Raw genomic sequence first — 24,570 nt, 5'->3', positions numbered from 1 at the left:
AAATATCTTGAATTGAATGATAGTAACTGCCTGTTCTGCTTTATTTTTGTTCTAATCTAATCTGCTTGAGTGGTTATTTACCTTACGTGTACATAAAGGAGGGTCACAGTAAGTTAACACTGGGGGAACTGGAAACTTCCAGTGGGAGCCCAGGTCCTGCAGCTCACACCAGCTGGAATTCTCCTTTTCCCTCCTTGGGGTCCTGCCATGATTTTATTGCTCTTCAACCAGTATTCCAAAGTGGCATCTTAGAAACACCGTGTGCTACTGCTGGAAACGCAGCCTTGAGACAGAGCATGGAACACAGAAACTTTCCATGAAATTCTTTCACGGACTTTCTATTTTACAGGTTGTTGGAGCAGAATTATTAATTTAATCTCTTGGACAACTTAAATCTGCCTCTAGTTTCACCAGTTTTAATTGAATGCGTTGCTTTTCACACCATGTTCTCAGCTAATGCTGTAATGTTCTTGGTTGGTTTTGAATGGCAGCTACACTCTGCTCCTGTAGAAACTCCAAATTTGGTGGAATTTCTAAGTGGCTGCAGGAATCTGGCTGCTGCTCCTGTTCAGGAGATCAGTTTTCTGTTACACACTTCAAGATAAGTTCACCAGAAACTGGGGGTATCAAAGTCCCAGCCCACATCTGTTAGCAGTGAATGATACCTTGATGTTTCAGAGGAAGGAATCCCCTCTCAGGGCAAATAATCTATTAAAGAGGGTTAATTGCAGCACAGGGACATAATTGGACAGTGAGAAACCCCAAAACATGGAATCAAGAAATCATAATTTGAGGTCAAACAAAAACTTGCATTGAACTTCATTTATGACTCCCAACAGGAACAAATTTTGCACCCAGACTTTAAAATTACAGGGTGTAGTTTCAAGCTGTGTGCTCACAGCTGTGCATGTAACTGTTCCATAGACTTATCTTGTCCACAGTGGTGTGGCTGGGGGCTTTTCCCCCACTAATTCCCTGCAAAGGAGATTGTAGGATTTCACTTGGTAGAGGCATCCAGTTCCCTGTCTAATTGTTTTTGTGTCTCGGAGTCGATGTGGCCTTGTATCAGTGTTGCTTGATAAAAAAGAAATCTTCTTTTCTTTTTGTGTTTTTTCCCCTTTTCTTCTTCAAATGTATATTTATAAAGACTTGGTATACATTTTAATGTTGGGTTTTTTTAAATGCTTCAGTGTGGAGGATTTTTCTTCACGCCTAATCCAAATCTTCTTTGTTGCAATTTAAATTCAGTGCTACTTTCCACAGCTAAAGGAGAAAGATTTTACTGCATGCTTCTCTACCTCTGTCTTTAACACCTTTTTGAATAACAGGGTTGCCATCTCTTTGGATTAAGTGAATCCAAGGCTGAGGTTTTTTCCAAGGGCCTGTGTTTTTTTATTTCCTTGGTGCTGTTTTCTGGGCTCTCTCCAGCTAACCTGTGTCTCTCTTGCTGTTGATAGTCCCGAACTGGACACAGCGCAGCAGCTGATGGATTTCTGACCATCTGTGACATTGTTGCTTTGCCTTTGGAGTGAAATCTGCTTTTTTCCCTCCCCAAAACTGGTGTTCTGCCACTTGTTCTCTATGCTGTATATACACAGGATTTTCCCTGCCAAACATGGTACCCTGCACTTTTTCTCACTGATTCTCTGCTTTTTTTCTGCGTTTTGAGTTCATCAGGGTGTCCTGAATATTGTCCCTCCTTAATTGTTTTGCAGCCCTATGACTTGATATATTCTGGAAACTAAGTAAATGGGCAAATTTTTCAAGCAGCAAAGTGGTTAATAAAAATTTTGCTGCTGGACATGTGGCACAGTGCATTGAAAATTCCTGGTCAGGTCCCTGCCTTGTGGGAGGGGTTTTGTGGGCTTTTATTGTAATTTTGTTTTGTACCTTAAAATTATCAAATAATAGTTCTTAAAACTGTTAAATAATAAAGCAATCATATTCTTATTAACAAAAATCTCCATATGGATTGAAAAGTCAGTTAAGTAGTTTGGTTAAATCTGTTTCATATTTTTCAAAAATACCTGAGACTATGCTGTAGGGAAAAAAATCAGGCTTTTTTTTCTCCTCCACAAATCCTTGTTAGCTGTTGCTGATGTTTTTCTCTCTTCCCTTTTAAGTTATATGCCCAGTCTTTGCCATCTGCTGCTCTTCCAGAGTGCCATCCATCCATCCATCCATCCATCCATCCATCCGTCCATCCATCCATCCCTCCATCCCTCCATCCCCCTGCTCGTGCTTTAAGGTACCTGCAGTGACTTAGACATGATTGTTCCTGTGGTAAATGGACAGCAGGCCCTGCCAGTGGGGAAACATCCCATTTCTCTCTTTTTAAGCTCTTCTTGCTTTGCTGGCCTGATTTCTTCCTTGGAGTGGTAGCAAAATGTTTAGCCCCATCTTGTTTCCTTCCCTGCCATTTCATGTGAGATTTCCTGAGAAGCCAGATCATCTCAAATTTGGGGAAAAAAGGACTTCTAAACACATCTTGAATGTCTTGCCTGGACCTATATTCATTTGGGAAGGAAGCCCAAGTGGACCACTGCAGTGGTGGAGATCCTGGGGCAGGAGCAGCCTGGCTGTGGGTGCTTTGCTGGCCCTGAAATCCCTGGGAGAAATCCCTGGGAGAAGGGTTGTCACGGCAGGCTCCGCACCAGTGCCGGCGGTTGTTGGCCATCTGTTCCCTGCTGACCTCTTTAGGGAGGGCTGGGGCAGAAAGAAAAGTCCTGTCACTTCAGCCCTCAGAGGGTCATCTGTCACTGCTCCCCCTTTCCCACCCAGAATCAAAACTAATATTTCCTCTTGCATATTAATGAGGCACTTAAAGGTTGATTTGTTGTTGCTTTTTTACACGCACAGTGCTCATATTTTTCTGGCCTTTCTCAATTTGTCCCCGTGTGTTTGTGCTGGTTTTTTTTTTTCATATTTCCTTCTTATTTATTTGACCTAGTTTTGCATGCTGCTTTCTTTTTTGAGGTGATTGGAGAGCTTGTAATTAGGGACCAGCTTGACTCTTCTTGATTAATGACTGAGCCTGGATATCAAGGGAACAAAGCTGGCACTTTAACAGTCACACCAGCTCCTTCCCTTCACCCATATTTACTCTGGAAAGGTCACAGAGCTGGGCCGTGTAAAGATGAAGCAGGAAACAAAATTAGCGATAGGCAAATACAGAATTTTAGTTTATCTGTTCCAGCACTTGTGAAAACAAGGCTTGCTGATGCTCTGTGACCTCTTGCTTTGTGTAGGATTTCTGCCATACGTGTGGGTATCTGCATTGTTGTTTAGACTCCTGGTGATTTCCAGGGAACAGCAGCTGCCTCTTCACATGGGACAGTGTTGCAGGTGTCCTGAAGGAATCAAAGCCTTCCCAGAGTCTGTTGCTTTTTTTTTTATGTTAATTTTTGATTCTGTTTCATCACCACCCTCCAAACTGTTTTCTGCCTTCAAGATTTCAGACACTTCTTTCTTACAATCAGATCTGGAAGAATGTCCTAAGTAGTAATTTTCTTCCTTTCTGTTTGAAACTCTGTGATACCAGATTTGGAGAACTTGTCTTTGAGAGCTCCTGTCTGTGCTGTCCAAACCCTCTGTTACCTGTTATCACCTGTAACAATGCATGGACCTATTAATTCCTTCCATAAAGCCTCCACAACCTGCATTTGGATGATTATTTGCCAGTCCCAATTTTAATTTAAAAGTTTTCTTCTTCTCCTTTTTTTTTTTTTTCTCTCCCATCATCACTGTTAGGAAAAATGCCTGTGCAGGAATGCACAATGGCCTCTTGTATGGTGAGGGAAGTCAAAACCAGAGCAGTGCTTGATCAGGTGTGTGCAAGTTGTAGGATTTCTGTCAGTAAGAGCAACTTCCACAAGTGTCAAGGGAGTTTATTCCAGCATAAAGTAGGATTTAAGGTACAAGAGGTATCTTGGAATTGAAGTATGGTGGTTAAACCAGACAAAGGCATCTGTGGTCAAAGATTAGGAATGCTGTGCTGAAGAGGCAATTTTCCTATGTTATTAAATAAACCTTCAGTATATTGCTTATACAACAAAATTAATGAGGTTGTTGAGGTTTGGAGCAGTGATGAGAGAGACAAGTCTCTGTGTAGCCTTCAATTACTGCAGGAACTTCTGAACTCTGAAACACTGTGTGGGGAATAATACAAATAGACTCTACCTGGAGGTTGAAGAACACTGTTCCCAAAAGGAATATTGCAGAATGCTCTCAGAATGTCCCCTCAGTGCTGGCTGTGCCTTAAGCTGTGGGAGCAGTTCAGCTAGAAAACTCAAGTTCTTACTTGGCTTAAAAAACAAATCAGCCTAGAATTGTTAATTTTTTAAAGGAATTAATCAACCTTTCAGCAGCAGCAGTGACAGCCTGGAGCCACAGTGCTGGAGTTGTTGTGGCCGCGACCTGCAGCTCCTGTTGCTTTCCTGTTCACAGAGAGCTCTCAAGCACTTTAAAGATAACCTTGGGTTAGGCTTGGATTTCATAAACGATTTGCAATCTGTGAAAACACCACTTCATTCTGTAGTAAAACTCCTTGCTCATAAAAATCCCTCCCGACTCAGATCCGTGTGTAAGAACAAGGCAAACTCCTACAGGGATATTCTGAGCCACTCCTGCTTTAGAACATGAGCTTTGTATTCATAAATGTTTTAGTGTGTTTCCTGCAATAAAGATTAAATTGTCGCTCAGGAAGTAAAAGGCTGCAACATGTGCCTTTGACAACGTAATCAAACTTTATATAGCCATGTTTTTTTATTGTTTTCCTTTTGTTTTGCTCTTAGATGACTAATTTCTGCCTAAAAGTGACAGCAAGAGTTGCTATCTGAGAGGCCGCTTGGAGCTTTATTTCTATTTTAAGCATATTTAAAGCACATGTATTCAGAAGTGTCATTATGTAAATCAGTTTTGAAAATTAAGCTCAATTAAAAATTGCAGTATCATTTTCTGAGCTAATCTGAGGCTATTTTAATCTCAGAAATGAAAAAATAACCCTACAACCAAACCTCAGGTTTTTGTGAGGAGTGGCACTTCTACTTCTGATGTTGGAATTGCTGTGCTAATGTGGTAATAAAATACGTTGTATTCTTAGTAGAGCAATACGTTTGTTCTTCTTGGATTTGGAAAATCCACTGACATGACGCATTGCCTGAAAACAAAAATTAGTAGTGGAGTCCAGTGTAAGGAATGATTTTGTCCCCAGGGTTGGACACTTAAAAGGCTTGGCTGGACCAAGAAATGTTGGACCAGATGATCCTTAAAATCTCTTTCAACCTGGGATTTTAGGAAAAGAACTTGATATTAAAAAAGAGGCCTAACAAGGAAGTTGGGTAATATGTACTTTTATAGCTGAAAGAAAACTCTGCATGTTAAGCAAAGTGGTGGTGGTGGTGGTTTGTTTTTGTGTGTGGTTTTTTGGTTTTGTTTTTAAGTACTGCCCTGATTATCGAGGGGGATTTAAATATAACTGTGGTGTTGTGGAATTGCTGTAATGGTGTGGGGTTTCTTAAGTACTAGCAGGAGGAAACCAAAAAGTTTCTCATTTTACATGGACTTGTTTCATTCACCTGCTTTCAAAAACTAAAAAAGGCTGAACTTCGTCTGGCAATAGTCGGAGAGCTTGGGGGAGTTCACTGGAACAGGGCCTTTGTAGAGTCTGCTGTGACTTGGGTAGGGAGCGCTGCAAATGAAGGGACTGGATGTTGTTTCTTTGTAGTCACTGAGATCCTGGGGACTTCTGTTCTCCTCAGAGCTCACAGGAATAAAGGCAAATCTATTACAGTTTCAACTCCGTTTCTTTAGGCAACCCAAGTCATCACTTTTTGCAAAGTCCTAGAAGAAGCCGTTTAAAAGTGCAGTTTCAAGCACCTTTGTCTTAAGTGCAGTTTAACAGGAAATGCAAATCGCCAGCTGCAGTTCCTAAGGGCAGATGTTTCCCAAATATCAGTTTACGGTACAGGCTTTAGAAGGTGGCCCTTTGGAACTGACATAAGCTGAGCAGGTGGTGAGTTATTGGTCATGACAGAAGATGGATCAGTATTTAAAAAACAGATACCCAATGGCATTTCAGCTGTCCGGACCTCCAGTGATGCACCAAGAGCTCCCAGATGTGCCCAACCTCTGGGTCTTGCCATATCTCTCACTTCTGTAAATAATCTGAGGGCTGTAAAGTGTCTTAAAAAGGCACTAACACCTAAGTTTAGAGCTGTGAATTGCTTGCTGTAGTGTTTATAGTTTGGGGTGAGACAAGGAAAGGGAATCTGCTTTTAATTTAGTCTGGAGCTGCACACAGGATCTGTGTAAGCATTAAAGCATCTGCAGTGGCCAGGATCAGTATTTTCAGGCAAGTAAAAAAGCCAAATCCCAGAATGCCCTTCAGCACTAAAATATCAAAAGGCTACAGTGTTCCTTTTTTATAACAAAGGGAAACTATGTAGGAAAATGCAAACTTGTTAAGAGGCAAAATGTTTCATGGGGAATATTTGAAGACACAATGTGCAAAATCTGAAGAGTGGTTGTTCTCTTCTTTAGGTAAAGAACAGTCTAAAACATTGTGACCAAAAGGAAAAAAGAAAAGAGTTTTGTAACTAAAAAACCTCTTTTTTAATAACAAGCAAAAAAAAAAAAAGATCCAAACAAAGAAAAGGGAGGGGGGGGCTGCAGGCTTTGGCAAGTTAAATGTAAAGCAATAGTAAATTAGGCTAAAAGTGGTCTTGAGGAGTAATTGGAAGACATTGAATCTAATAATAGTGATAGTAATGGCTTCAGCCCATCAGAAGCAGCCTTCTCAGATCTGTAGGGCTGATAAATGATCAGGACCTGAAGAGCTGTCAAGGAAGATAAAGTAGTGATAGAGAAGTAAATGAATTATTTGCATTGGTATTTATTGAAAAGGATGTTGGGGAGGGTCATTGCTATAACCATTTATTTCAGTGATGGACATAGGAAGCAGAGAGAAGAAGGTTTCAAATAGCTTTTCTTCTTGGTTTGAAATGATTCAGGTTAATTTTTAATCAAGATGATACTGGAACAATCTTGTTTTGCATTAATGCAAATTCTTCAGCTAGAATTTATAGGATGAACAAAAAATGTGATTATTGGAATTCATCTGGGCCTTAGTTTACAACTCTTGAGAACAAAACTGATGCGTATGGAAAATTAATGCAGCATGTGTTTGATCAAAAAGAGAAAAATAGTTGCAAAGTAATGTACTTGCTCATGATCTTCAAGGTGTATTGTGAATCACAGCTGCTGAAGCCAGCAGAACTTGCATTAATTACTTGGGTTTGTTCCCTTTTTTTCCAGTTTCAAACTTTCTTTTCCTAGAATATGCTAATGTTAGACAGTACTTCTGAGTGATTGTGGAAAGAGGTTCCAAATAAAATCTATCCTTTCTGAATTCTTACTGCGTGCTATTTTATTTTTTCTGAGTTCAACTCTTTTTTCATGCTTTTATTGCAGCATTAGAAGCAGCCTTTTTTAGACAGGAGATGTAGAAAGTTAGCAATGCAAATACGGATTATTCACCTTCCGAGAGAAACTTCATCTTACTGAAAAGCTCTTCCTCACCTTTGTTTTTATCAGGGAGAAAGAACAAGAAACACAAGAAGAGGAACATTTGATGGAAGAAAAGAAAAAGAAAAAGCAGGAAGAAAAGAAAAAGAAGGAAGGTGCTCAGAAAAAGGTTTGCTCATATTCCTGTTGTAATTGACCCCTTTTAAATGTGAGTGTGGGTACTGATGCTGCAGCTTCACTTGTGGCAGAGTGAGCCTGGCACAAGTGATGATTGTCCCTGGCCTGGGAGAGGCTGTGCCCACAGAATCCCTGCCCAAGTGCTGTGCCAGGGCTCTGCACTGCCCATGCTCACCGTGCCCCACACCTGCCTCCCGTGGCCATTCCTCAGCCACAGGGACCTGCAGCAGTCCCAGCAGGTGCTGGAGGCTCATTTTCACTGCTCTGCATTCTCCTCCTTCCTTTTCTGGTATAAAAATCAGGCATCATTAAAAAAAAAAAAATAAATGGATAGATTCTGAACAGATTAAAAAATAACCAGGTCTTCTGTGAGAGCTGATAGTGTGGGTGGATTCAAAGGGATTCTGTGGACAAAGTCACAGAAATGAATTGTGCTGTGTGCTCGAGAGTTCACAGACACAGTGAGGGTGCAGAAAGCCTCTGAGCCTCAGGAGAGGGCAGGCTGGGTGCCTGGATGGGGCTGCTGCTCTCTCTTGTCATTCCTTACACTGCCCCTTTGGCATCTGCTTCTGGCTTCAGTCAGAGGTTCCCATTCCCACATTCCTGTCACATGGAGTTAAACTAACATTCTCTAGTCCTAAAGTGAAATGAATGCCTGATTTATGTAAGCAGTTTCTGCAAAAAGTTAGGCCTGCAGCCCTGTAATTATTAGGTATAACTTGCAGTATTGACAAGTTGTTGATTTGTTTTATTCTTCTCTTCTTTCAGGCTGCTGAACAAAAAACCAAAGGTAAGTTCATGTTTATTCTTTGTGAAATGCTTGATATTTTTTATTAGCTTGTTTAAAAAATGCGCTTTTACTTTTTATTCATTGTGTCTGTTTAATGAGGGGAGTATATCTTACTAGGATTGTTATTGGGATATTTATTGGGATTCTCAGCATAAGCTTTGGCTTATCTTGCTGGGTATTCTACAGCAGCCTTTTGACAAGAATATATGGATTAATTTTCTGTGAACCATAACACAGCATGTGTCATCTCCTTTGTCAAGACAGATGCAGTTTTCCATTTAGTTGTTAGTAGTTATTTATCTGTTTCAAAGACAAGTAATTGCCCCTTTCCCCTTGCACAATTCAACTCAATTTAATGTGTAAACTCAATTCATGGAGCTGAGGAGAAACTACTTCCCCCGCTGCCACCACTGCCTGTTTTTCTTTCTGTGTGGGTTTTCTGCCTGGGAGGTGAGTGGAGCTGGGTTGCAGCAGAGTCAGGAAGCAGTAGAGGTAAGGGATGCCTTCTCCTTTGGGGCCAGCGGGCTGCCAGGTTCCCTGGGAGAGAATTTAATGAAGCTGTGGCTCTCAGAAAGGTGAGGAAGAGAGGGGCAAGGTAATGGCTTTTTTCTGCGACTGATGGCTTACAGATCTTTTTGTGTCATGTGTCCTTTGATTTGAACAGTTCTGAAGCAGCTCAAATCCATTGTCATTTATTGGTGGGTAATTGGGTGACAGGCAGGCAGGAGGAGCTTCCCAGAGTCCCAAAGACTGAGAATTAGAGAAGAGCCAAGCTTAACATAAGGAGTGGACTAAACAACTTATTGTTCAAACACTTCTTATGATTTATACAGCAGAAATTAAATATTACTTCAGGGATATGAATTCCGAAAAAGAAAGTAGTAACTGCATGATGAAGATACTGTAACAGTAATTTCTTGAAACCGTCTTTTTCTTTATAAATTTTTCCTATGTAGAAAGAGGTCAGAAGGTTTTAGTTTGAATTCTGTAGCATCTGCACTGTGAGATCTCATGTAGTTTATAACACTGGATTTTACTTTCAAGAATAGAGAGCAGGGGTATGTGAGTCCCACCAAAACTTAGGTACATAAAAAACTTTGGAATTAAGATACATGAGAGCAATTTCTATCTAAATGGAATATTTCTGTTTTCACAGTATTGCTTGCTTTGTTCTCTGTATCAGCTCATTTCTGTGTGAAAAGGTTTCACTGTTCTATAATGGATTATAATGACTTTTTAATATCACAATTCAGCGGCAGATGTTTTTGCTGTCAGGGTAACTAAATTCATTTTCACGTGTTAATGCAGTGGCTCTTCATTTCTGTTACTAGTGAAACACAGAGCCTTCTGCTTTCCCTCTGTGGGATGTTACTATTTCTGTCTCTGTTGTGACAGCTTTGCTTTTAATTGCTTCAAAGTGCCACATTTAAGTTTCTAGTTAACAACTTCAGTTTTTCAGGTATGCTTGTGAGTTTGTTTCTTTCAAATTTAGGAATTGCATTTCTCCATCTGTTGGATATTTTTTGGTTTGCTATCTGTGTATTTAAGCACCTTTTATTGCTATAAAATATGAATCAGGAAGAAGACAGCAGTGAATAAGGATAGTTATGTTAGAGATTTCAGCAGCTTTGGCATTTATTGTTTCATCTGTCAGAAGCAGTGATGCAACTTTTTGTGGTTCAGCATCATTGGAAAGGGGGACATGTTCTTACAGAGAACCCAAACCTCCTGTTCCTGCTCAGGGCAAGGGCCAGGGGTTATTTACAGTCCTGTGAGTGACCCTTCTTTGAATTTCCTTTGTCTGGCAACTACTCCTTGCTTTTCAGTTTGCTCTGTGGAAATGATTTATTTCCACTTTCTAGTGCAGTTCCTTACATTTATATTTAGGAGGGATGTGCATGAGCTTATGAGAGATAGCAGGAATTTCTTAAAATACAGAAAATATATACAAAATTAATGGGAGGAAAAATCTGAACTTTTTTCCTACAATATTAAGAGTTGACTGTAAACTTTATTGCAGTGCTGCACCAAGTGCTTTATTTTGATACATTTTCAAGGTTGAGTGACACATGCTACTAGAACTAAAAGGCAACACAGGGATTATCATTGAATTTAGTTAATTTATTTCCTATCTAGGACACAGCAATTAAATTAGTTGTGATGACAGGATGGCATGGCAAAACTGAGTGAATGGACTGTGGGCAGGATGTATTAAATCAGAGATTAAAACTGGGCTGGAACTGGACATTTTGCAAAATGTAGATTTTGGTAGGTGAGATCTTTATAAATGTGACTTAACGGGGCTGTTTGTGGTAACTTGAAAAAATTGCTTCATTTTATGTGTGTGTCACAGAGTTCTGCAACTGGGTTGCCATGGCAGTGAGAGGTGCTTGCACCAGTCAGGTCCTAGTGGAGAAAAAGAAATCAGACAAGTGCAGGTGGGATCTGGAAGGGTTTTTCAGTTTGTTTTTCAGCTGGCTGGGGCAGGGTGTTTGTACAGTCCCTTGTTTGCTCTCAGCAGTGTTTGTGGAGGAGAAGGCACTTTGCTGAAGTGGGGAGGAAGGGCCAGGTGCTGGGGCTTGAGGGAGGGAGGGTTTTTGCTTTGGGTTGGCTTCTTCTGTGCTAGAAATCTGTGATCAAGGTCTAACTCTTTTTAATTAATAGTAAGTTTTTCATGGATTTGTCTGTCACAGAGGTGTGGAGTTGCTGTCCTGACCGGTAATAAACTTGTGTGTTTTGTACATGTAGCTCTGAGCGGCTCTGGGCTGCTGCAGCTTCAGTCACTGGTGAGGCCTCAGGAAAGAGAAAAGGAAGCAAGAGGAAGGAGGTTTCCTGTGGGGGTGTGTTTGTGGCGTGTTGTCAGTTCAGTCTTGCTCTGAGGCCTCAGCCCCAGCTGAATGTTTCCATTTGTGATGTGGAGCACAAACCCCTTCCAAAACAAACACACATTTCCACCCTTAGGGGAAAGGTATGTGGCGGCTGCGGGAGTCCAGGGCTCCCTCATACAGCTCCTGCATCCACTGAAACAAATTTTTTTTTTTCTGTTTAAACAATGATCCAACCCTTTAAGTCTTCTCTACATAACAGCTCCTTCAGTTTCTATATTTTTTCCCCTGCAACATTGTTTGCCTGAGTATTTTTGTGAGGCTGGATCTTTTATAAATACCCTGTTGGCAACAATTCTAGGGAATGTGTGAAAGGAAGAAAGATTGGAGAGCTGATAAAGACCTGAAATGTTTCTCAATTACTTGAAAACAAATGAAAGTAGTCTTCCTGTTCAGCTGGAGAGAAGCACTGCAGAATTAGATGAGGTGGGAAATGAGCAGGTTTTTATTGCACATTGAAGTTGTTGTTCTTTTATGGTAATTTTTTGAGAGCAGAACTATTGAGCACAGGCTATTAGTGTTTATTTTACATTTGTAAACTCTTGCTAGTTTATGTGCACTTGATCAGGAAACTTTGTGTATAAAGGCTTTTCTAATGAAAACATTCAGCTGCAATTGCGAGTTCTGTTCTGTATGGTAAAGGGTCACTAGTATGGGAAGGGCTATTATTTAATAACTACAGGGGCTTTAAGGGAGCTCTGCTTGTCATAAATACTATCAGGGTGTGTTTGCTGCCTGCTTCTCTTCTAGCCAGCCTCCTGCAGGTTTATGATCAGTTGTGATCAGCACAGGTGATCAGTTCCCTGCCTGCTTCACTCCCACCTCACTGAATGCATTTGTCTAAAGCTGATACGAAATAGTTTAAGTGGTTTGTTACTCAAACATCCACCCTGGTAATTGAAAGGCAAAGTACCCATCCAACCCTCCAGCATTATCTGCAGTAAAGGTAAGTGCTAAACCTGCAAACAGAGAAGTAAAAACAGTTAAGTCTACATCCCACAGTTAGTGTATTATAGAAAGTATTTTGGTAAATATTTTGATTAGAAATATTAGCTGGAAAATATTTTTATCCCTTTACTGTAAAGCAGAGCTGGTCGTTCTGTGCCTCTGGTAGGTCTGTCTGGCATTTTCATGGTCTGGGACCAGGAACAGAGGTGGGCTTTCCAAGGGGAAAAGGGGAATTTCAGCTCCCTGCTGGGGGGTGATGAAGCAGGGTTGCAGAAGCTGGAGTGGCTGCAGTGATCCTGGATTCAGCAGCCTGTCCAGCCCTGCCCTTCCTCTGTTCCAGTGGTGCAGTGGCTCCTGAGCTGAGCATCATTCCCTTCCATCTGTGGTCTGTGTGGAGCTGTCCCCTCCCCCAGGCTGTCTGGGCTGTGTGCCCTGGGACTCCTCAGAGTGTGATGATTTTAATATGCAGCTCGCAGAGTCAGGGAGGATGTCTGCAGACTGGGAGAGGATTCTGCCAAGGTTTTATTTTGGGGGACTGAACAGAAAACATTGAACAGTGTGTGGTTGCTGGGTAAACCACTGTGGTGTCACAAATGTTGGCACACTTCCTTCAGGTCATCTGTTATCCCACAGATGTAGTATGTGTATATTTTACCTGCAGGAACATGGTCCAGTTTTATTAGAAAGGGGAGTTAAAAGGAAAAAAAAAGAATGAAAATATCTGAGATCCCATCCCCTGCTCTGGCATTTCTGTTGGGATAACAGCAGCATACCTGTTTCCAAAGCTCTGGGTTATTTTCATTTCCATATCAGCCGTGTAGATTATTGCATATTTTTAAATTGATTCTTTACTTGCCCTGCCCAAATGGGCCATTAGAATGTTCTCTGCCTGTGCTTGTGTGTGTGTGAATCACCTTCCTGTAACCTCCATTCTGCTCATACAGAAATGAAGTTTGTGTATATTGGTAATTTGCTCATTCTGGCTGTGGTAGATGTTACTGATGTTTAGTGGTAGTTCCATAGGAAAGAAGGGAAAATGAAACTTTTTAGAGAATCTCATCAGGATTTTAAGTAGAATTATGACAGTGTGTAACACAATCAGTCTTTTTAAAAAAGGAAAGTCTTGAGTTTTTCTGGTTCCTGTCATATTATTGTAGGAACCAGCAGAGGCTTTTTCTATAAGATTAGAAAATGTGTTCCAGCCTACAAATCAGGTATGATTTACAACAGATTTACAACCTCTGACTCATTTGAGTATTTATAGCTTGTGCTTGAATATCTGCCTCTGTCATCTTGTTAGTTAAGTGCTGTGTTTGTACTGAACTGCTGCACATTGTAGTGACAAAATGTGCCATAAATCATCATTGCAGAAGGAGGGGGAGCACTGCAATAAGTTCTTCAATTAGATCTTAATATGCAGTCACTTGATAACTTAATGATAACCTGTGGCCATACATTAAGGCTTTGTAACACAAAAATGTTTTCTTTTTGATAAACGTTATCATGGGGGTGTTTTGCTATTATAAGTATCTTTAAACAAACATGAATTTGTTCATAAAACCCACTGAGATATCTCTTCTCTGGTAGAGGAGTAATTACCATTTTACAGCCTGCACAGAATAGAGGGTGGAGGTAATTTGTGAGTCCAGTACTGGGTGAAGAGGAGTAGAAAATGCAAAAAGATTGGAGCAGACAGGAGGAGCAATTTGCACAGTCAAGGAGACAAAGCAAGAAGGATGAGCTGGGAGAGCTGGAGTTAAATACTAGAGAAAAAAAACTTTGATTTCTTACCTGCTTTTCTTTCAAGTGGAGTGACTGTGACAGGCAGTAGTTCATTGGTATTTAATAGGCCTTTTGCTCTCACAAGTGCAAGAAATATTATGAGTATCTTCAACATTACCATTGTGAAGTGAAGGAGAAAAGATAAATAGTAAATGCATGAATAATCTTTGGTAGACTTTATTTGGGTTTGTAGCTCTTTTTGTGTGTGTCTTGCTGGTTTGCAAGTCAAAGGTGCCCAAGGAGAGATTTGCATTGAGAATTGGTGTCTTTTTGCAGGAGAGAGGCTTTGTCAGGGCTGGACACCCTGGGCCCTGCAATCAAGCACTGACAGTTCTGAAGGTTTAAATCTTCTGTAGCTCCTGGGAAGCTGGAGATTCCCCAGCTTTCAAAAAAATCTTCTTTTCAGACAACAACACACCAAAGCAATTAGTACAGGTTTTTGGGAGAAACACTTATCTCTTAAAGAAAAACAAACAAACATATAACTCTGGGGTTATTTTAAAAAAATAAGAAGTAACGATGAAATATATTCTTCCTAATGTGCTCCAAACATTGTCAGCTTTGCAGATTCCTCACCGGTGAATGGAAAAGTAGGTAAGGGTTCAAGTAGATACTCCTAGTGCTCCTCAGGTAGTTTTTATTCTCCTTAGAGAAGGTCTGATATAGTTTGCTGTTTTGCAAATATAGGCAAATTTTATGTGCTCATAATATAAATATAGGCAGAATATTGCTTCTTCTGTTTCCTCAGTTAGGAATGATATGGGTTTAGTTGAGAATGGCAAAAGCCTGATTTGTAGATATTTAGTTCTAGAGTTAGTTAAAAATAGGAGCTTTCCAACACAAGACACAGTTGGTTAAAAGCAGTTTCCAAATGCTCCAGGTTGTGAGGGTTGATGCCCTGCCTGAAGGCAGCAGGACAACATGTGCCTCATCAGATTTCTCTTTACATTGGCCATTGTCAAATGCATTTCTAGCCTAGGACATTATCTCTCCAAGAACACCCTTTGAAGGGGGAGTGAGCACAGACTGGGTAACACCCGTGAGGCTTTTCTACTCCAGACTAATTGTCAGGGTGCCCCTTGGTGGGAAGTGCTCTCTGATAAATCCCAGTTTGCTTTCTCAGCAGCAAGACTGCCAATACAGCTGTTGACAACTGGATATTTTAGAAGATAAATTTTAACCCAGTTGCACAATGATAATGGTGTTGGTTATGATCAAACTGCACGCTGGGTTATGGGTATTTATCTGCCCACTGTGGATGCTTTCCTCCCTGCTCTGTTCCCCAGTGCAACGTGTGGAGCCTGTGGGCTGTGAAATGGTCAAACTGCTACTCTCCTGGCATTGCAGCAGCTCAGGCATTGGCTAATGCTCGAGTCTTCTGTCTGTCTGCTTGTAAAATAACTGTTTTCCAATTATAAATAGAATGTTGTCTGATATTTGCCCTCCATCAGAGCATATATGCCTCAATATTTCCTTTGTAAGATGCCACTTTTGTATCTACTGATAGCAACAAACACTCATCCCTCATCTCCTCCCCACCCAGCAGAGTCTGGGATTTGTTTCCTTGGAAGTGACTTTACGGCACAACTCAGCTGTTTATCACTGTGTTCTTTGTCCCTTTACTTTCTGAACTAAAGCCTGTTGTTCATTTTTATTCTTCTTTTAAAAAAACATGTCCACAAAGGCAGTTTCTTCTCTGTCTTGAGGCCTGGCTTGTGCAGCTTTTCATGGAGAAGGCAGCTAACAGCTTCCCATAAAAAATGACCTATCAGCTTTGATTTATCTGCAGTGTGCTGACCACTTTCCATTATTAGATTATCATCTTGCTACCTGGAGGAGGCTTGTAAGGCATATAAATATAACGTTGATAAGATCTGCAAACTGTGAGCTGGAGGAGAGGTTCATCAGGAAATGTGTTAGCTTGCTTTGGTAATGATTGTTTTGAGATACATGCTGGGTTTCTAAGGTTACCTGATCCCTTCCTTGGGAAGGATGAAATCCACTTTCAACTGTAACACTAGTACATGCTCCTGGAATAGTTACTGTACAAATGCTGGAGAGGGTTATCTTGGGGAAAGGAAGAGAATGAAAACGTGTTTTTGATTCTTTTACACTGTGTGTCAAGCGTTTGGCCTGAGGGACCTTGTGTTCTCTTGTTGACTATCTGGTGTTGACATTCCTCTACCCTGAGAACCCTTGGACTCCCTGTGTTTTGCTAGATTATTTTAATGTTTTTCCTGAGTTGTTAAAGGTGGTAGCCCATACTTTACAAATCCTCCAAGACTACTTAAAATGTCTGTTTAAGCAGCTCACGCTCTGGTAAATGCTCTGAAGCTTCTGCTCAGGTGTGCAGGGTGCACCTGATCCTTCAGGTTCTTCCTGAACTGGTTGAGGCAGTGCAGTGTGCATTACCATCCAGAGAGGAGGTGATTTTCCCTGCAGGCATCCAGCCCGTGCGGGGTGGCAGCAGTGGCTCACGCTGAGCTGTCCTATGGGGCTGTGTTTAACAGCACCACCAAATGCCTCCGATGCTCCTCAGCTGCCCCGGGCGTGGCCCCCACTGTTGTTATGGCCTGTCCAATGGCAACAGCTGAGCTTGGTGTGACTCAGGCTCCTGGTGGCCTCTTCTCGTGCTAATTCACATGCTAACAGAAGTTGTTCTCTGTTTTATGATAGTCTCCTGAAGACCTACCTTCCTGTTTCCAGGATGCTTTTAATGTTTCAGGCATAATTTCTGATTTGGCTGCTGTTGCTTTTTTTCATCAGTTTTTATGGTGACTTTGCACCTTTAGGAGGTCAGACAGGCTCTCATGAACTTCTGTTTTGAAGCACATGAATTACTAATCTAGAGAACTGATGATTCTTCAACTCTGTTAAAAATTCAAATGCCACCTTGAGGTCTTACTATCACAGGACTAAGATATATCCCTTTGGACGAGCAAAAAGGGATGGTCTTAGCCCTCTCCCCTCTCTCAGACAGACCCAACAGATGTTCTTGAAAGGTGTGTTGATTATTGTTGGAAAAGTATCTTCATATTCAGCCCGAAAAGTTGTTCCTGTAACTTAAGCCCCTCCTTTGATGGCTGCTTGGCCCAGGAGAGCTGATCTTCCCTTCCACTGCAGAGGCCTTTTTGTGTCTCCTGGTTTTTATTTAACAGCCCATCCAGTTTTCCCTGTGTTAGTGTTTCTGGGCTGTTTTTCAAACCATAATAAATGATGTTTTTCTTCTTTGGAAGTCCTTCCAGCTAGTGCAGAATTATTTTTTAAATGCAGCATCTGTATGTTGTGGTTTAAGCCCAGGCAGGAGCTCAGCGCCTCATTTACTCCCCCCTGGCAGGATGTGGAGACAACTGGAGCAGTAAAAGTGAGAAAACTCGTGGGTTGAGATAAAAATAGTTTAATAAGTAAAGCAAAAGTCACACACACAGAGGCAAAGCAGAACAGGGAGTTGATTCCCCACCTCCCATGGCAGGCAGGTGTTCAGCCATCCCTGACATGGAACAGTGGCTGGGGAAGACTCCAAACATCCCCATATTTCTCCTTCTCCCCCAGCTTTATATGGTGATCATGACACCCTCTGATGTGGAATATTCCCTGGGGTCAGCTGTCCTGGCTCTGTCCCCTCCCTGTGTCCCCAAAGCCTCTTGGCTGGCAGTGCGTGGGGTGAGGAGCAGCACAGGCCTTGGCTCTGTGTGAGCACCACTCAGCAGTGATACAAACACCCTGGGTTATCAGCACAAACCCAAACCACAGCCCCACACCAGCTACTGTAAGAGAATTAACTCTGTCCCAACCAAAACCAGCACGCTGTGGTTGGAGAATTATTAAGTAGCCTTTGAGTTAACTTGTGGGCAGTAACCTGCTGCGGTTTGCAAGTAAAACCTAAGGCTGATTTATTTTCTGTGCCCTTCAGGCTCACCCCATTGTGTAGCTCTGTAATCCAGGCTGTTCAGAGCAGTGCTCATTCTTCTCTTTCACTTTTCTGTCTCTAAACTCAACTTGCTATGAGAAGCTCCCAAGTTTCAGATACTTCATTCTGTAAAGACCTCAATTTGATAATGTGCAATTTCTTCTTCACTCCCCATTTCTCCTGTTTAACCACTACCCATTTCCCCCCTGCAGGCAGTCCCCTCAAGTATACATTTAAATCTATTCTTTGTTTTAATTCTCCAAAGTTTCCACTGCAGTTCTTTAAGCTTGACTGACAAACCATGAGCAGCCTTCCTGTCAGGCTGTCCTGTCCTGCACTGGCAGTTCTTTCCTGCTGTACGTGTGAGCACCTTGCATTTCCTTTCTCAACAGGAGAAAGGCTTCAGGGTGAAACAGGAAGAAAATAATGTGTTCAGTGCCACCTTTCTGACATGGGCTCCATCATAGTTCATATCTTGTACAGCTTCCATATCTTGCTGCCAGTTTCCAAAAGTAATGATTCAATTTTTTTTCTTTGTTGCATAGTTATCTCTAATCTTGTCCAGTGATCACTGTGAGTAATCAGATGTGAGAGGTCACCTTCAGCCTCCTCAGTTGTTTAGCTCTTCCTTTCCAGAAATGATCAGTGGAAGACTTTGTGATTCGGTGCCTTATGGCTCCTAAGACTTTTAAAAAAATCTGATTCTAACTTAAAATCTGTGGATAATAACTTAGATGTGTAGTAACATTGAACATTTAAATCCATAATTGCATTTTACAGATACCTGGAATGTAGGTGGGATGTTAAAGCTCATCTTGTTCCACCCCCCAGGGTTGTCACAGCATTTGCTGGAGATCCAGGGAATGTTTTAATCCTTATTTACCACATTCTTTCAGTGGCAGCGCTGCCTTTCCTCTGGGTGTTGAGCTGAGCTGGTGCTGGGGCTGACGTCATTGTCACCCTGAGGCCAGTGGCAGATGTGACAGCTCCGTGTGCTCCCCCTGCTGTCACCAGCTGCCTTCTCAGCACAAACACTGCCTCTTCCTGAAAACTAAATACTGGATAAAACTGAATAATGTGGTTTGTAATTCTGGGAAGTGATTATTGTTAAATAGCCCCCGTTTTTGCCCAAAGTGTCTGGGTGTGTTACGAGTTAAAGTCAGGGTCGTGGGAACAGCACAAACACCATCAGCTGGCAAATTTAACTTTTTATTTACATGAGCAACGGGGAGCATCTTAGATTTGCCTCCTAGCTGTCTGTCTCCAAAGTGCAAGAATCTACTTTAAAAAACAAACTTAATAATGCATTGTTAGATAGATCTGCAAAGCCATTAAAGGGTTGTTATTTTTGTACCCTGCCTAGGCAGACAGGGTGTTTTCCTCTTTGTTGGCAATTGCCTTTACTGCAAGACATTTTCTTTTTTTTCCTGCAAAAAGCAGAAAGGAAATTCTCTGTAAACTGGGTACACTCACTGAAAGTGTGGATTTTACCCATAGTGTGAGAGGAGGAAGAATCTTAGGATATTGCTTATTAAACCAAACTGTATTTCTTCTTAAAACGCTGGTGTTACTTCTTTTAGCTAAGTCTAAGCCCATTTCCATGAAATGGAATAACTGTGTAATGCATGTGGAGTAATTAGGTATTCCTTCCTAGTGAGGGGAAGACATGTGTCTAAAATAAACTGAGCAGAATTTTTGAATTAAAATGAAGTAATAATATTAAGTTATTATTAGTAATCTTTATTAAAACATCTTTAATTTCTTTTAACATTCATGTAATAGAATCTGATTTACTGGGAGTGGCATTTAATTAATTTAATTCAATTTAGGGAGTTAACTCTATTACATATTAGTACAGAAAATTACCTCTGAAGAGTCATTTCTCACTGGTGACATGCAATAAGTTAATTTAGCTTGGAGTTCGTTTGGGTGCATTGTGAGTTCTTGGTGAAAGTTGCTATGGTGACACCGATCACCCAGGGCTGTCACTGGGACAACAACCCCCCTGGAAACACGGGATGGGTCCTCTGGGCTTGTTCTTCCTGCTCAGTGTGGTGCTGGAATCTTGGGAAGAGCTTCCCTGGGCACTGCTCATGGAGGGGTGTCCTGCACAAAGTGCTCAGCAAATGAACTCGCTCTGGGTTTTCTTTGGTTCCACCTTAGCTGCAGGGAAATGATTGCTGAATCTCCATCAGGTTTTAGTCTGCTTTTCTTTAGGAAATTTTCCTGAAGAACCTGAATAGGAGAAGGTCTGTAAACTTCTGGAACTGCTTTTTTCACGTTTCTGAATAATTTAAATCCTGTTTTTCATATGTGGCATTAATGCCCGATGGCACTGGAGACATAAAAAAATCTGTTCAGCTTAAACTGAATTAATGAAGAGTTTGTTTCAGACTCTCCAGGTTTGACTGTCAGGTTGATGAACTCAGACTTCCAAAGAAAATCTTCCAGGAAAGGGGCCAGCATTGAGAAGCTCATTCAGAAAAAAACTATTGCATATTAAATGTCATGTTTAGGTTTAAAAGGAAGTATTAAAAACCTGAAATGCAATTTTTAAGTTCAGTATATTTTCTTCTTCCCCTCCCTACAGATCTGTATGCAGACTTAAACACTGGTTTGTTTTATCTCTAGAGCATGACTTTAATTTAATTTGGTTTAGCTGACTCTTCATTTTGGGTTTCAAATTCTTCTCAGCTGCTCCTTTCTGAAGGCAAGAATGCCATTTTCATGCCTTTCAAATGCTAGGAACTGCATCCAAAGGAGGATGTAGAACCCCAAACATGTTTTTATTATAGAAAATCTGTGAAATTTTATTAGTACAGTTCTCTCAAGAGATAATGATGTTTCTATGGGTTCTGTATGTTAAAGACCTACTTGCTCAGAGCAACGATTTTCAAAATAATTTTGTGAAATATAAATGAACACATCTTCAGTTATCCTAATAAGGACACAAGATTTTAACATCTAAGGCCAAAATATTTCAGGTTTACCTTTCCCTGAGTTGGCTCCATACACAATTTCTCAGGGTGATGCTACCTGAAACTTGGAATAAATCCACACTGCCCAGGGACGGGGGAAGTGTGTCCATGCTGGACACTTGGCTCTGCTTCAGTTTTTCCTGCTGACTGATTGAGAATGATAGCTCAGATAACTCCACACTATCTTTAGAGCTGTAGTATAAACATATTAAATCTTCTTTTGAGCTAGAATGTGAACTGGAAGGGTTCTGCCAAAACGACAGAGGCCTGTTACTGGTTGCTCACAAAATTGTTGCTATTTTAGTGTCGCACATAAAATATTCATTTGGTACCATAAATGTCCATGACAGGAGGGCCGAGGCTTTGTGTTTGCACAGGCCTTTAGTCAGTGTGACATGTGTGCCCAGCCCCACAATTCCAGCAGCACAGGCAGTGTCAGGCAGCATTACACTTCCTATCTGAGCAGCAGCCCTGTCATCTGCAGGCAGTCACAGCCTGCTTTCCATGGGCATGTCTGATTTAAATAGCGCTGCAGCCTGCTCCTCCAACACAGAAATGAGATACCTGGAGGAGCTGTATTCCTGCTTTCTAGGATAAAACAATGTGTGTAGTGATGTGATGTGTCTGGCCTGTTGGGCCCAGGGTTTGTCCACAGTCTCCAGGCCTGGGGCTCCCTGGACATTGATTTTGGGCACACAAAATCACACAGGCTGCCTGCACACCTGGCAGCTCAGAAATGTCCTGCACACATGGATCTCTATACCCATGGTAGGATATTGATCCAGAAATACACACTGCCAATTTCCAGGCATTTCAGAAAACAGCCAGAGAGTCTTTACCTTCTTTCCAGTCCAGGTGTCAAAGTGGGAAAAGAGGTTGTACCTGCATGAGTGCTTAGTATTCCCAGTTGTCCTGGGTGGGATGCCAGCACTGACTGTGCCTGGGACACCCTGAAACTCCAGGAACATCCACCCTGCATGGACAGACCATGATACACCACATACATCAAGTGGTAGAATCTGTGCACTGTGTGCCAGTGCTGAGTGATTTCTGCAGAGAAAACCCCAGATAGAAATGGTGGGGATGTGGGGTATCTTTACAGTACCCAACCACATCTGTATGAAACTGGAAGCATTTACACTGGGATTCACTCTTCAAGCCCCTCTGTAGATCCATCACCCTTCAAGGTGAAGGACATATCAGGCTCTTGTACCCAGTAAATCAGTGGATACTGAGGCTATCCTCATTTTCCGTTTCTTAGCAATGTACTATTTATTGGGAATTTGCATATTTATCTGTATGTGTGTGTGGTTTAATGATTGAGTTTCTGCTGTAAAGAATATTTTCTCCTCAGTCTGTGCCTGGAAGTGGTCTGTGGAAAGGAGGAAGAACTCATCTGGTGTGATGGCTGTGCCATTTGTAAATTTGTTTTTAAAACTTCTTTTGCATATGAAAACATTGTCTAATGAGATTAAATGCACACAGTCAGTTAAAACTGATGGATTCACTTCCTAGGTCTGCCCAGACTTCTGTGGCTCTGTATGAAGTTATTTAATCTGTTATTATATGCTTGAATTTTCACACTGGTGCTCGTGGTGATGATGGTATTGGGTTTGTGTAATTTAACTTTAAGCTGTTTCTTGTCTTCTCTGACTCTTTCATTGTGTAGTTCCTGTTGGGGGTACCTTGCCTGGAGCAACACTGAGGAGGGTTTGGAGGGTGAGATGGGGGTGGAGGGGGGAGCACATGCCCGTGGCTGGCTTCTCACATCCTTTGCCATGTACCTGAATTGTTGGGATTGTGTTTGTGATGCTCTCATGTCCTGTTGGTGGGGTAGAACTTCCTGTGTTTCCCTAAGTTGGAGTTCAGATGTTCCTAAGTACTCTGGGAAGGAATACAAGATGTAATTTCTCTGTGAAGAGTTCTGAGCACTCTGTAGGAAAGCCTTACAAAACCTGAAAATACTCTGTCAGCATTTCTAACCACTCACTGAGATTCCCTCTCTCAATTCTGAGCTGCCCTCTCACTTAAATTTTACAGTAGTAATTTCCTGCACCAGTTAATTTGTCTCAGCAATGGCTCTTATCTCCCTCCTGTCCTTTTCAGACAGTTGCTAATGCTGTTGTTTCTTAATGTTATCAATATGAATGATTAAAAACTTAATAGTTTCATTATTTTCCTTTAGAATAGCCAAGTGTACTGCTAATGCCAGTGTACTGCCCTGCTCTGGAGGTGGGAATTGGACTTGCAGGAGTCTGAATTCCGAGTTAAATGTGTGATGATGTGTTAAAGGAAATACGCCTGTGCTGAGATATCAGAGGCTTCAGGACAGAGAGCAGCTTCTAGTTAGGTGAAGAATTCATTAATTTATTTATCTGTGGCTTTCCAAGGGGCACATTTGGGCAGGTCTGTGTGCAGGGAGATGCACGTGAGGAGCACCAGGACTGGCGTTCCCTGCCCGTTGGACGACTCGTGCCTGAAAGGAAACAGATGAATTTTTAGGTCTTGAAAGTTACCATCTGTTATCAGTTCAGGTCCTGCAGGAATGCAGCTCTGTGAATTTAACTGTTCCATTGCCCACAGACCTGGTTCCTAGCTTGGGCTGCTGAGTTGGAGGCCTGATGTGTACAGTCCAATTCCTGCTCATCAATTAGCTGATGGCAAACCCCATGTGTGTGCACTCAGAGCTTTCAATAAACATGAGAGAGTTTGGCTTGCAGTGGGAGAGCATCATATTTGCTTTGGATTATCAATCTATTGTTGATGACAACCTATCAGCCTAATTAGCTGTACCATTTTTAATGGCACAGCTAATTAATTGTGAATTTAAAATTAAAATTATAATCAGTGCTAACATGGAGGAAAGCAGTGAGGAAAAGATGAAAACTATTAAAAGTATAAGTATTCTTCACAAGATTACTGCATGTGAAGCCAACCTGAATAATGTAGAATAGGAATGAAAAAAAACTTAAAAATATATGTTGAGTCACCCAAAACAGGTTTTGTATCTTTCTGTCAAAAGAAGTGTTTGTCACCCTCTCTGCTGACAGATCTGAAAGAACAAAATGTAGATGCTGTTCCAGAAAGGGAAACAAAATCTTGTGTCAGAATTCTGAAGTACTCAAGAATCTATGTTTTTGTTAGGAACTTCTCCAGTTCCTAAGAAAAAAGTTTAGTTTGTGAGTAGAGTTGGGCTCTGACCTTTTGCTGCACAGAAGTTCTGCCTCAGGGTGGGCTGTGCTGGGCTTACACAGAGCCTTCACCATCCTGGTGAAGGGATAAAATGTCACTCAGGATTGATACAATTTCAGATTTACATTAATCAAAAACAAAATGGAGAGAATCTACAGGTAGGGCTGGTGAAGAAAGGCCACATCTGAAACTTATTTAAAAACCAGCAGAAGCTGGGGGGAGTGCTGTGACTATCAACCTGAGAGAAAGGATTTCTTTGTCATGGCTGAGGGAAGTGGGAGAACTGAGCAAGATGGATTTGGAGCTGTTTTACATGTAGAGTGGTAGAAAATGTGCTCTAAAGGTTCTTGAGAGGTCATTTATTCCATCCTCTTGCCCTGAGAC

General features: G+C 41.4%; 1 protein-coding gene across 11 annotated transcripts in view; it reads left to right on the top strand.

Annotated features, from left to right (window-relative positions):
* TNRC6C (trinucleotide repeat containing adaptor 6C) overlaps positions 1–24,570 on the top strand; it is a 100,006-nt gene that overhangs the window by 12,509 nt on the left and 62,927 nt on the right. For all 11 annotated transcript variants that reach the window (XM_083874408.1, XM_083874415.1, XM_083874413.1 and 8 more), the window contains exons 2-3: positions 7,594–7,693; positions 8,470–8,491. In XM_083874408.1, the coding sequence (XP_083730534.1) occupies positions 7,631–7,693; positions 8,470–8,491 (85 nt within the window). In that variant the 5' untranslated portion in view covers positions 7,594–7,630. The remainder of the gene's footprint in view (positions 1–7,593; positions 7,694–8,469; positions 8,492–24,570) is intronic.

The sequence above is a fragment of the Zosterops lateralis genome (assembly GCF_965231275.1).
Source record: "Zosterops lateralis genome assembly, chromosome: 18".
Lineage (NCBI taxonomy): Eukaryota > Metazoa > Chordata > Aves > Passeriformes > Zosteropidae > Zosterops > Zosterops lateralis.
This window is presented reverse-complemented; position numbering and strand designations above follow the sequence as displayed.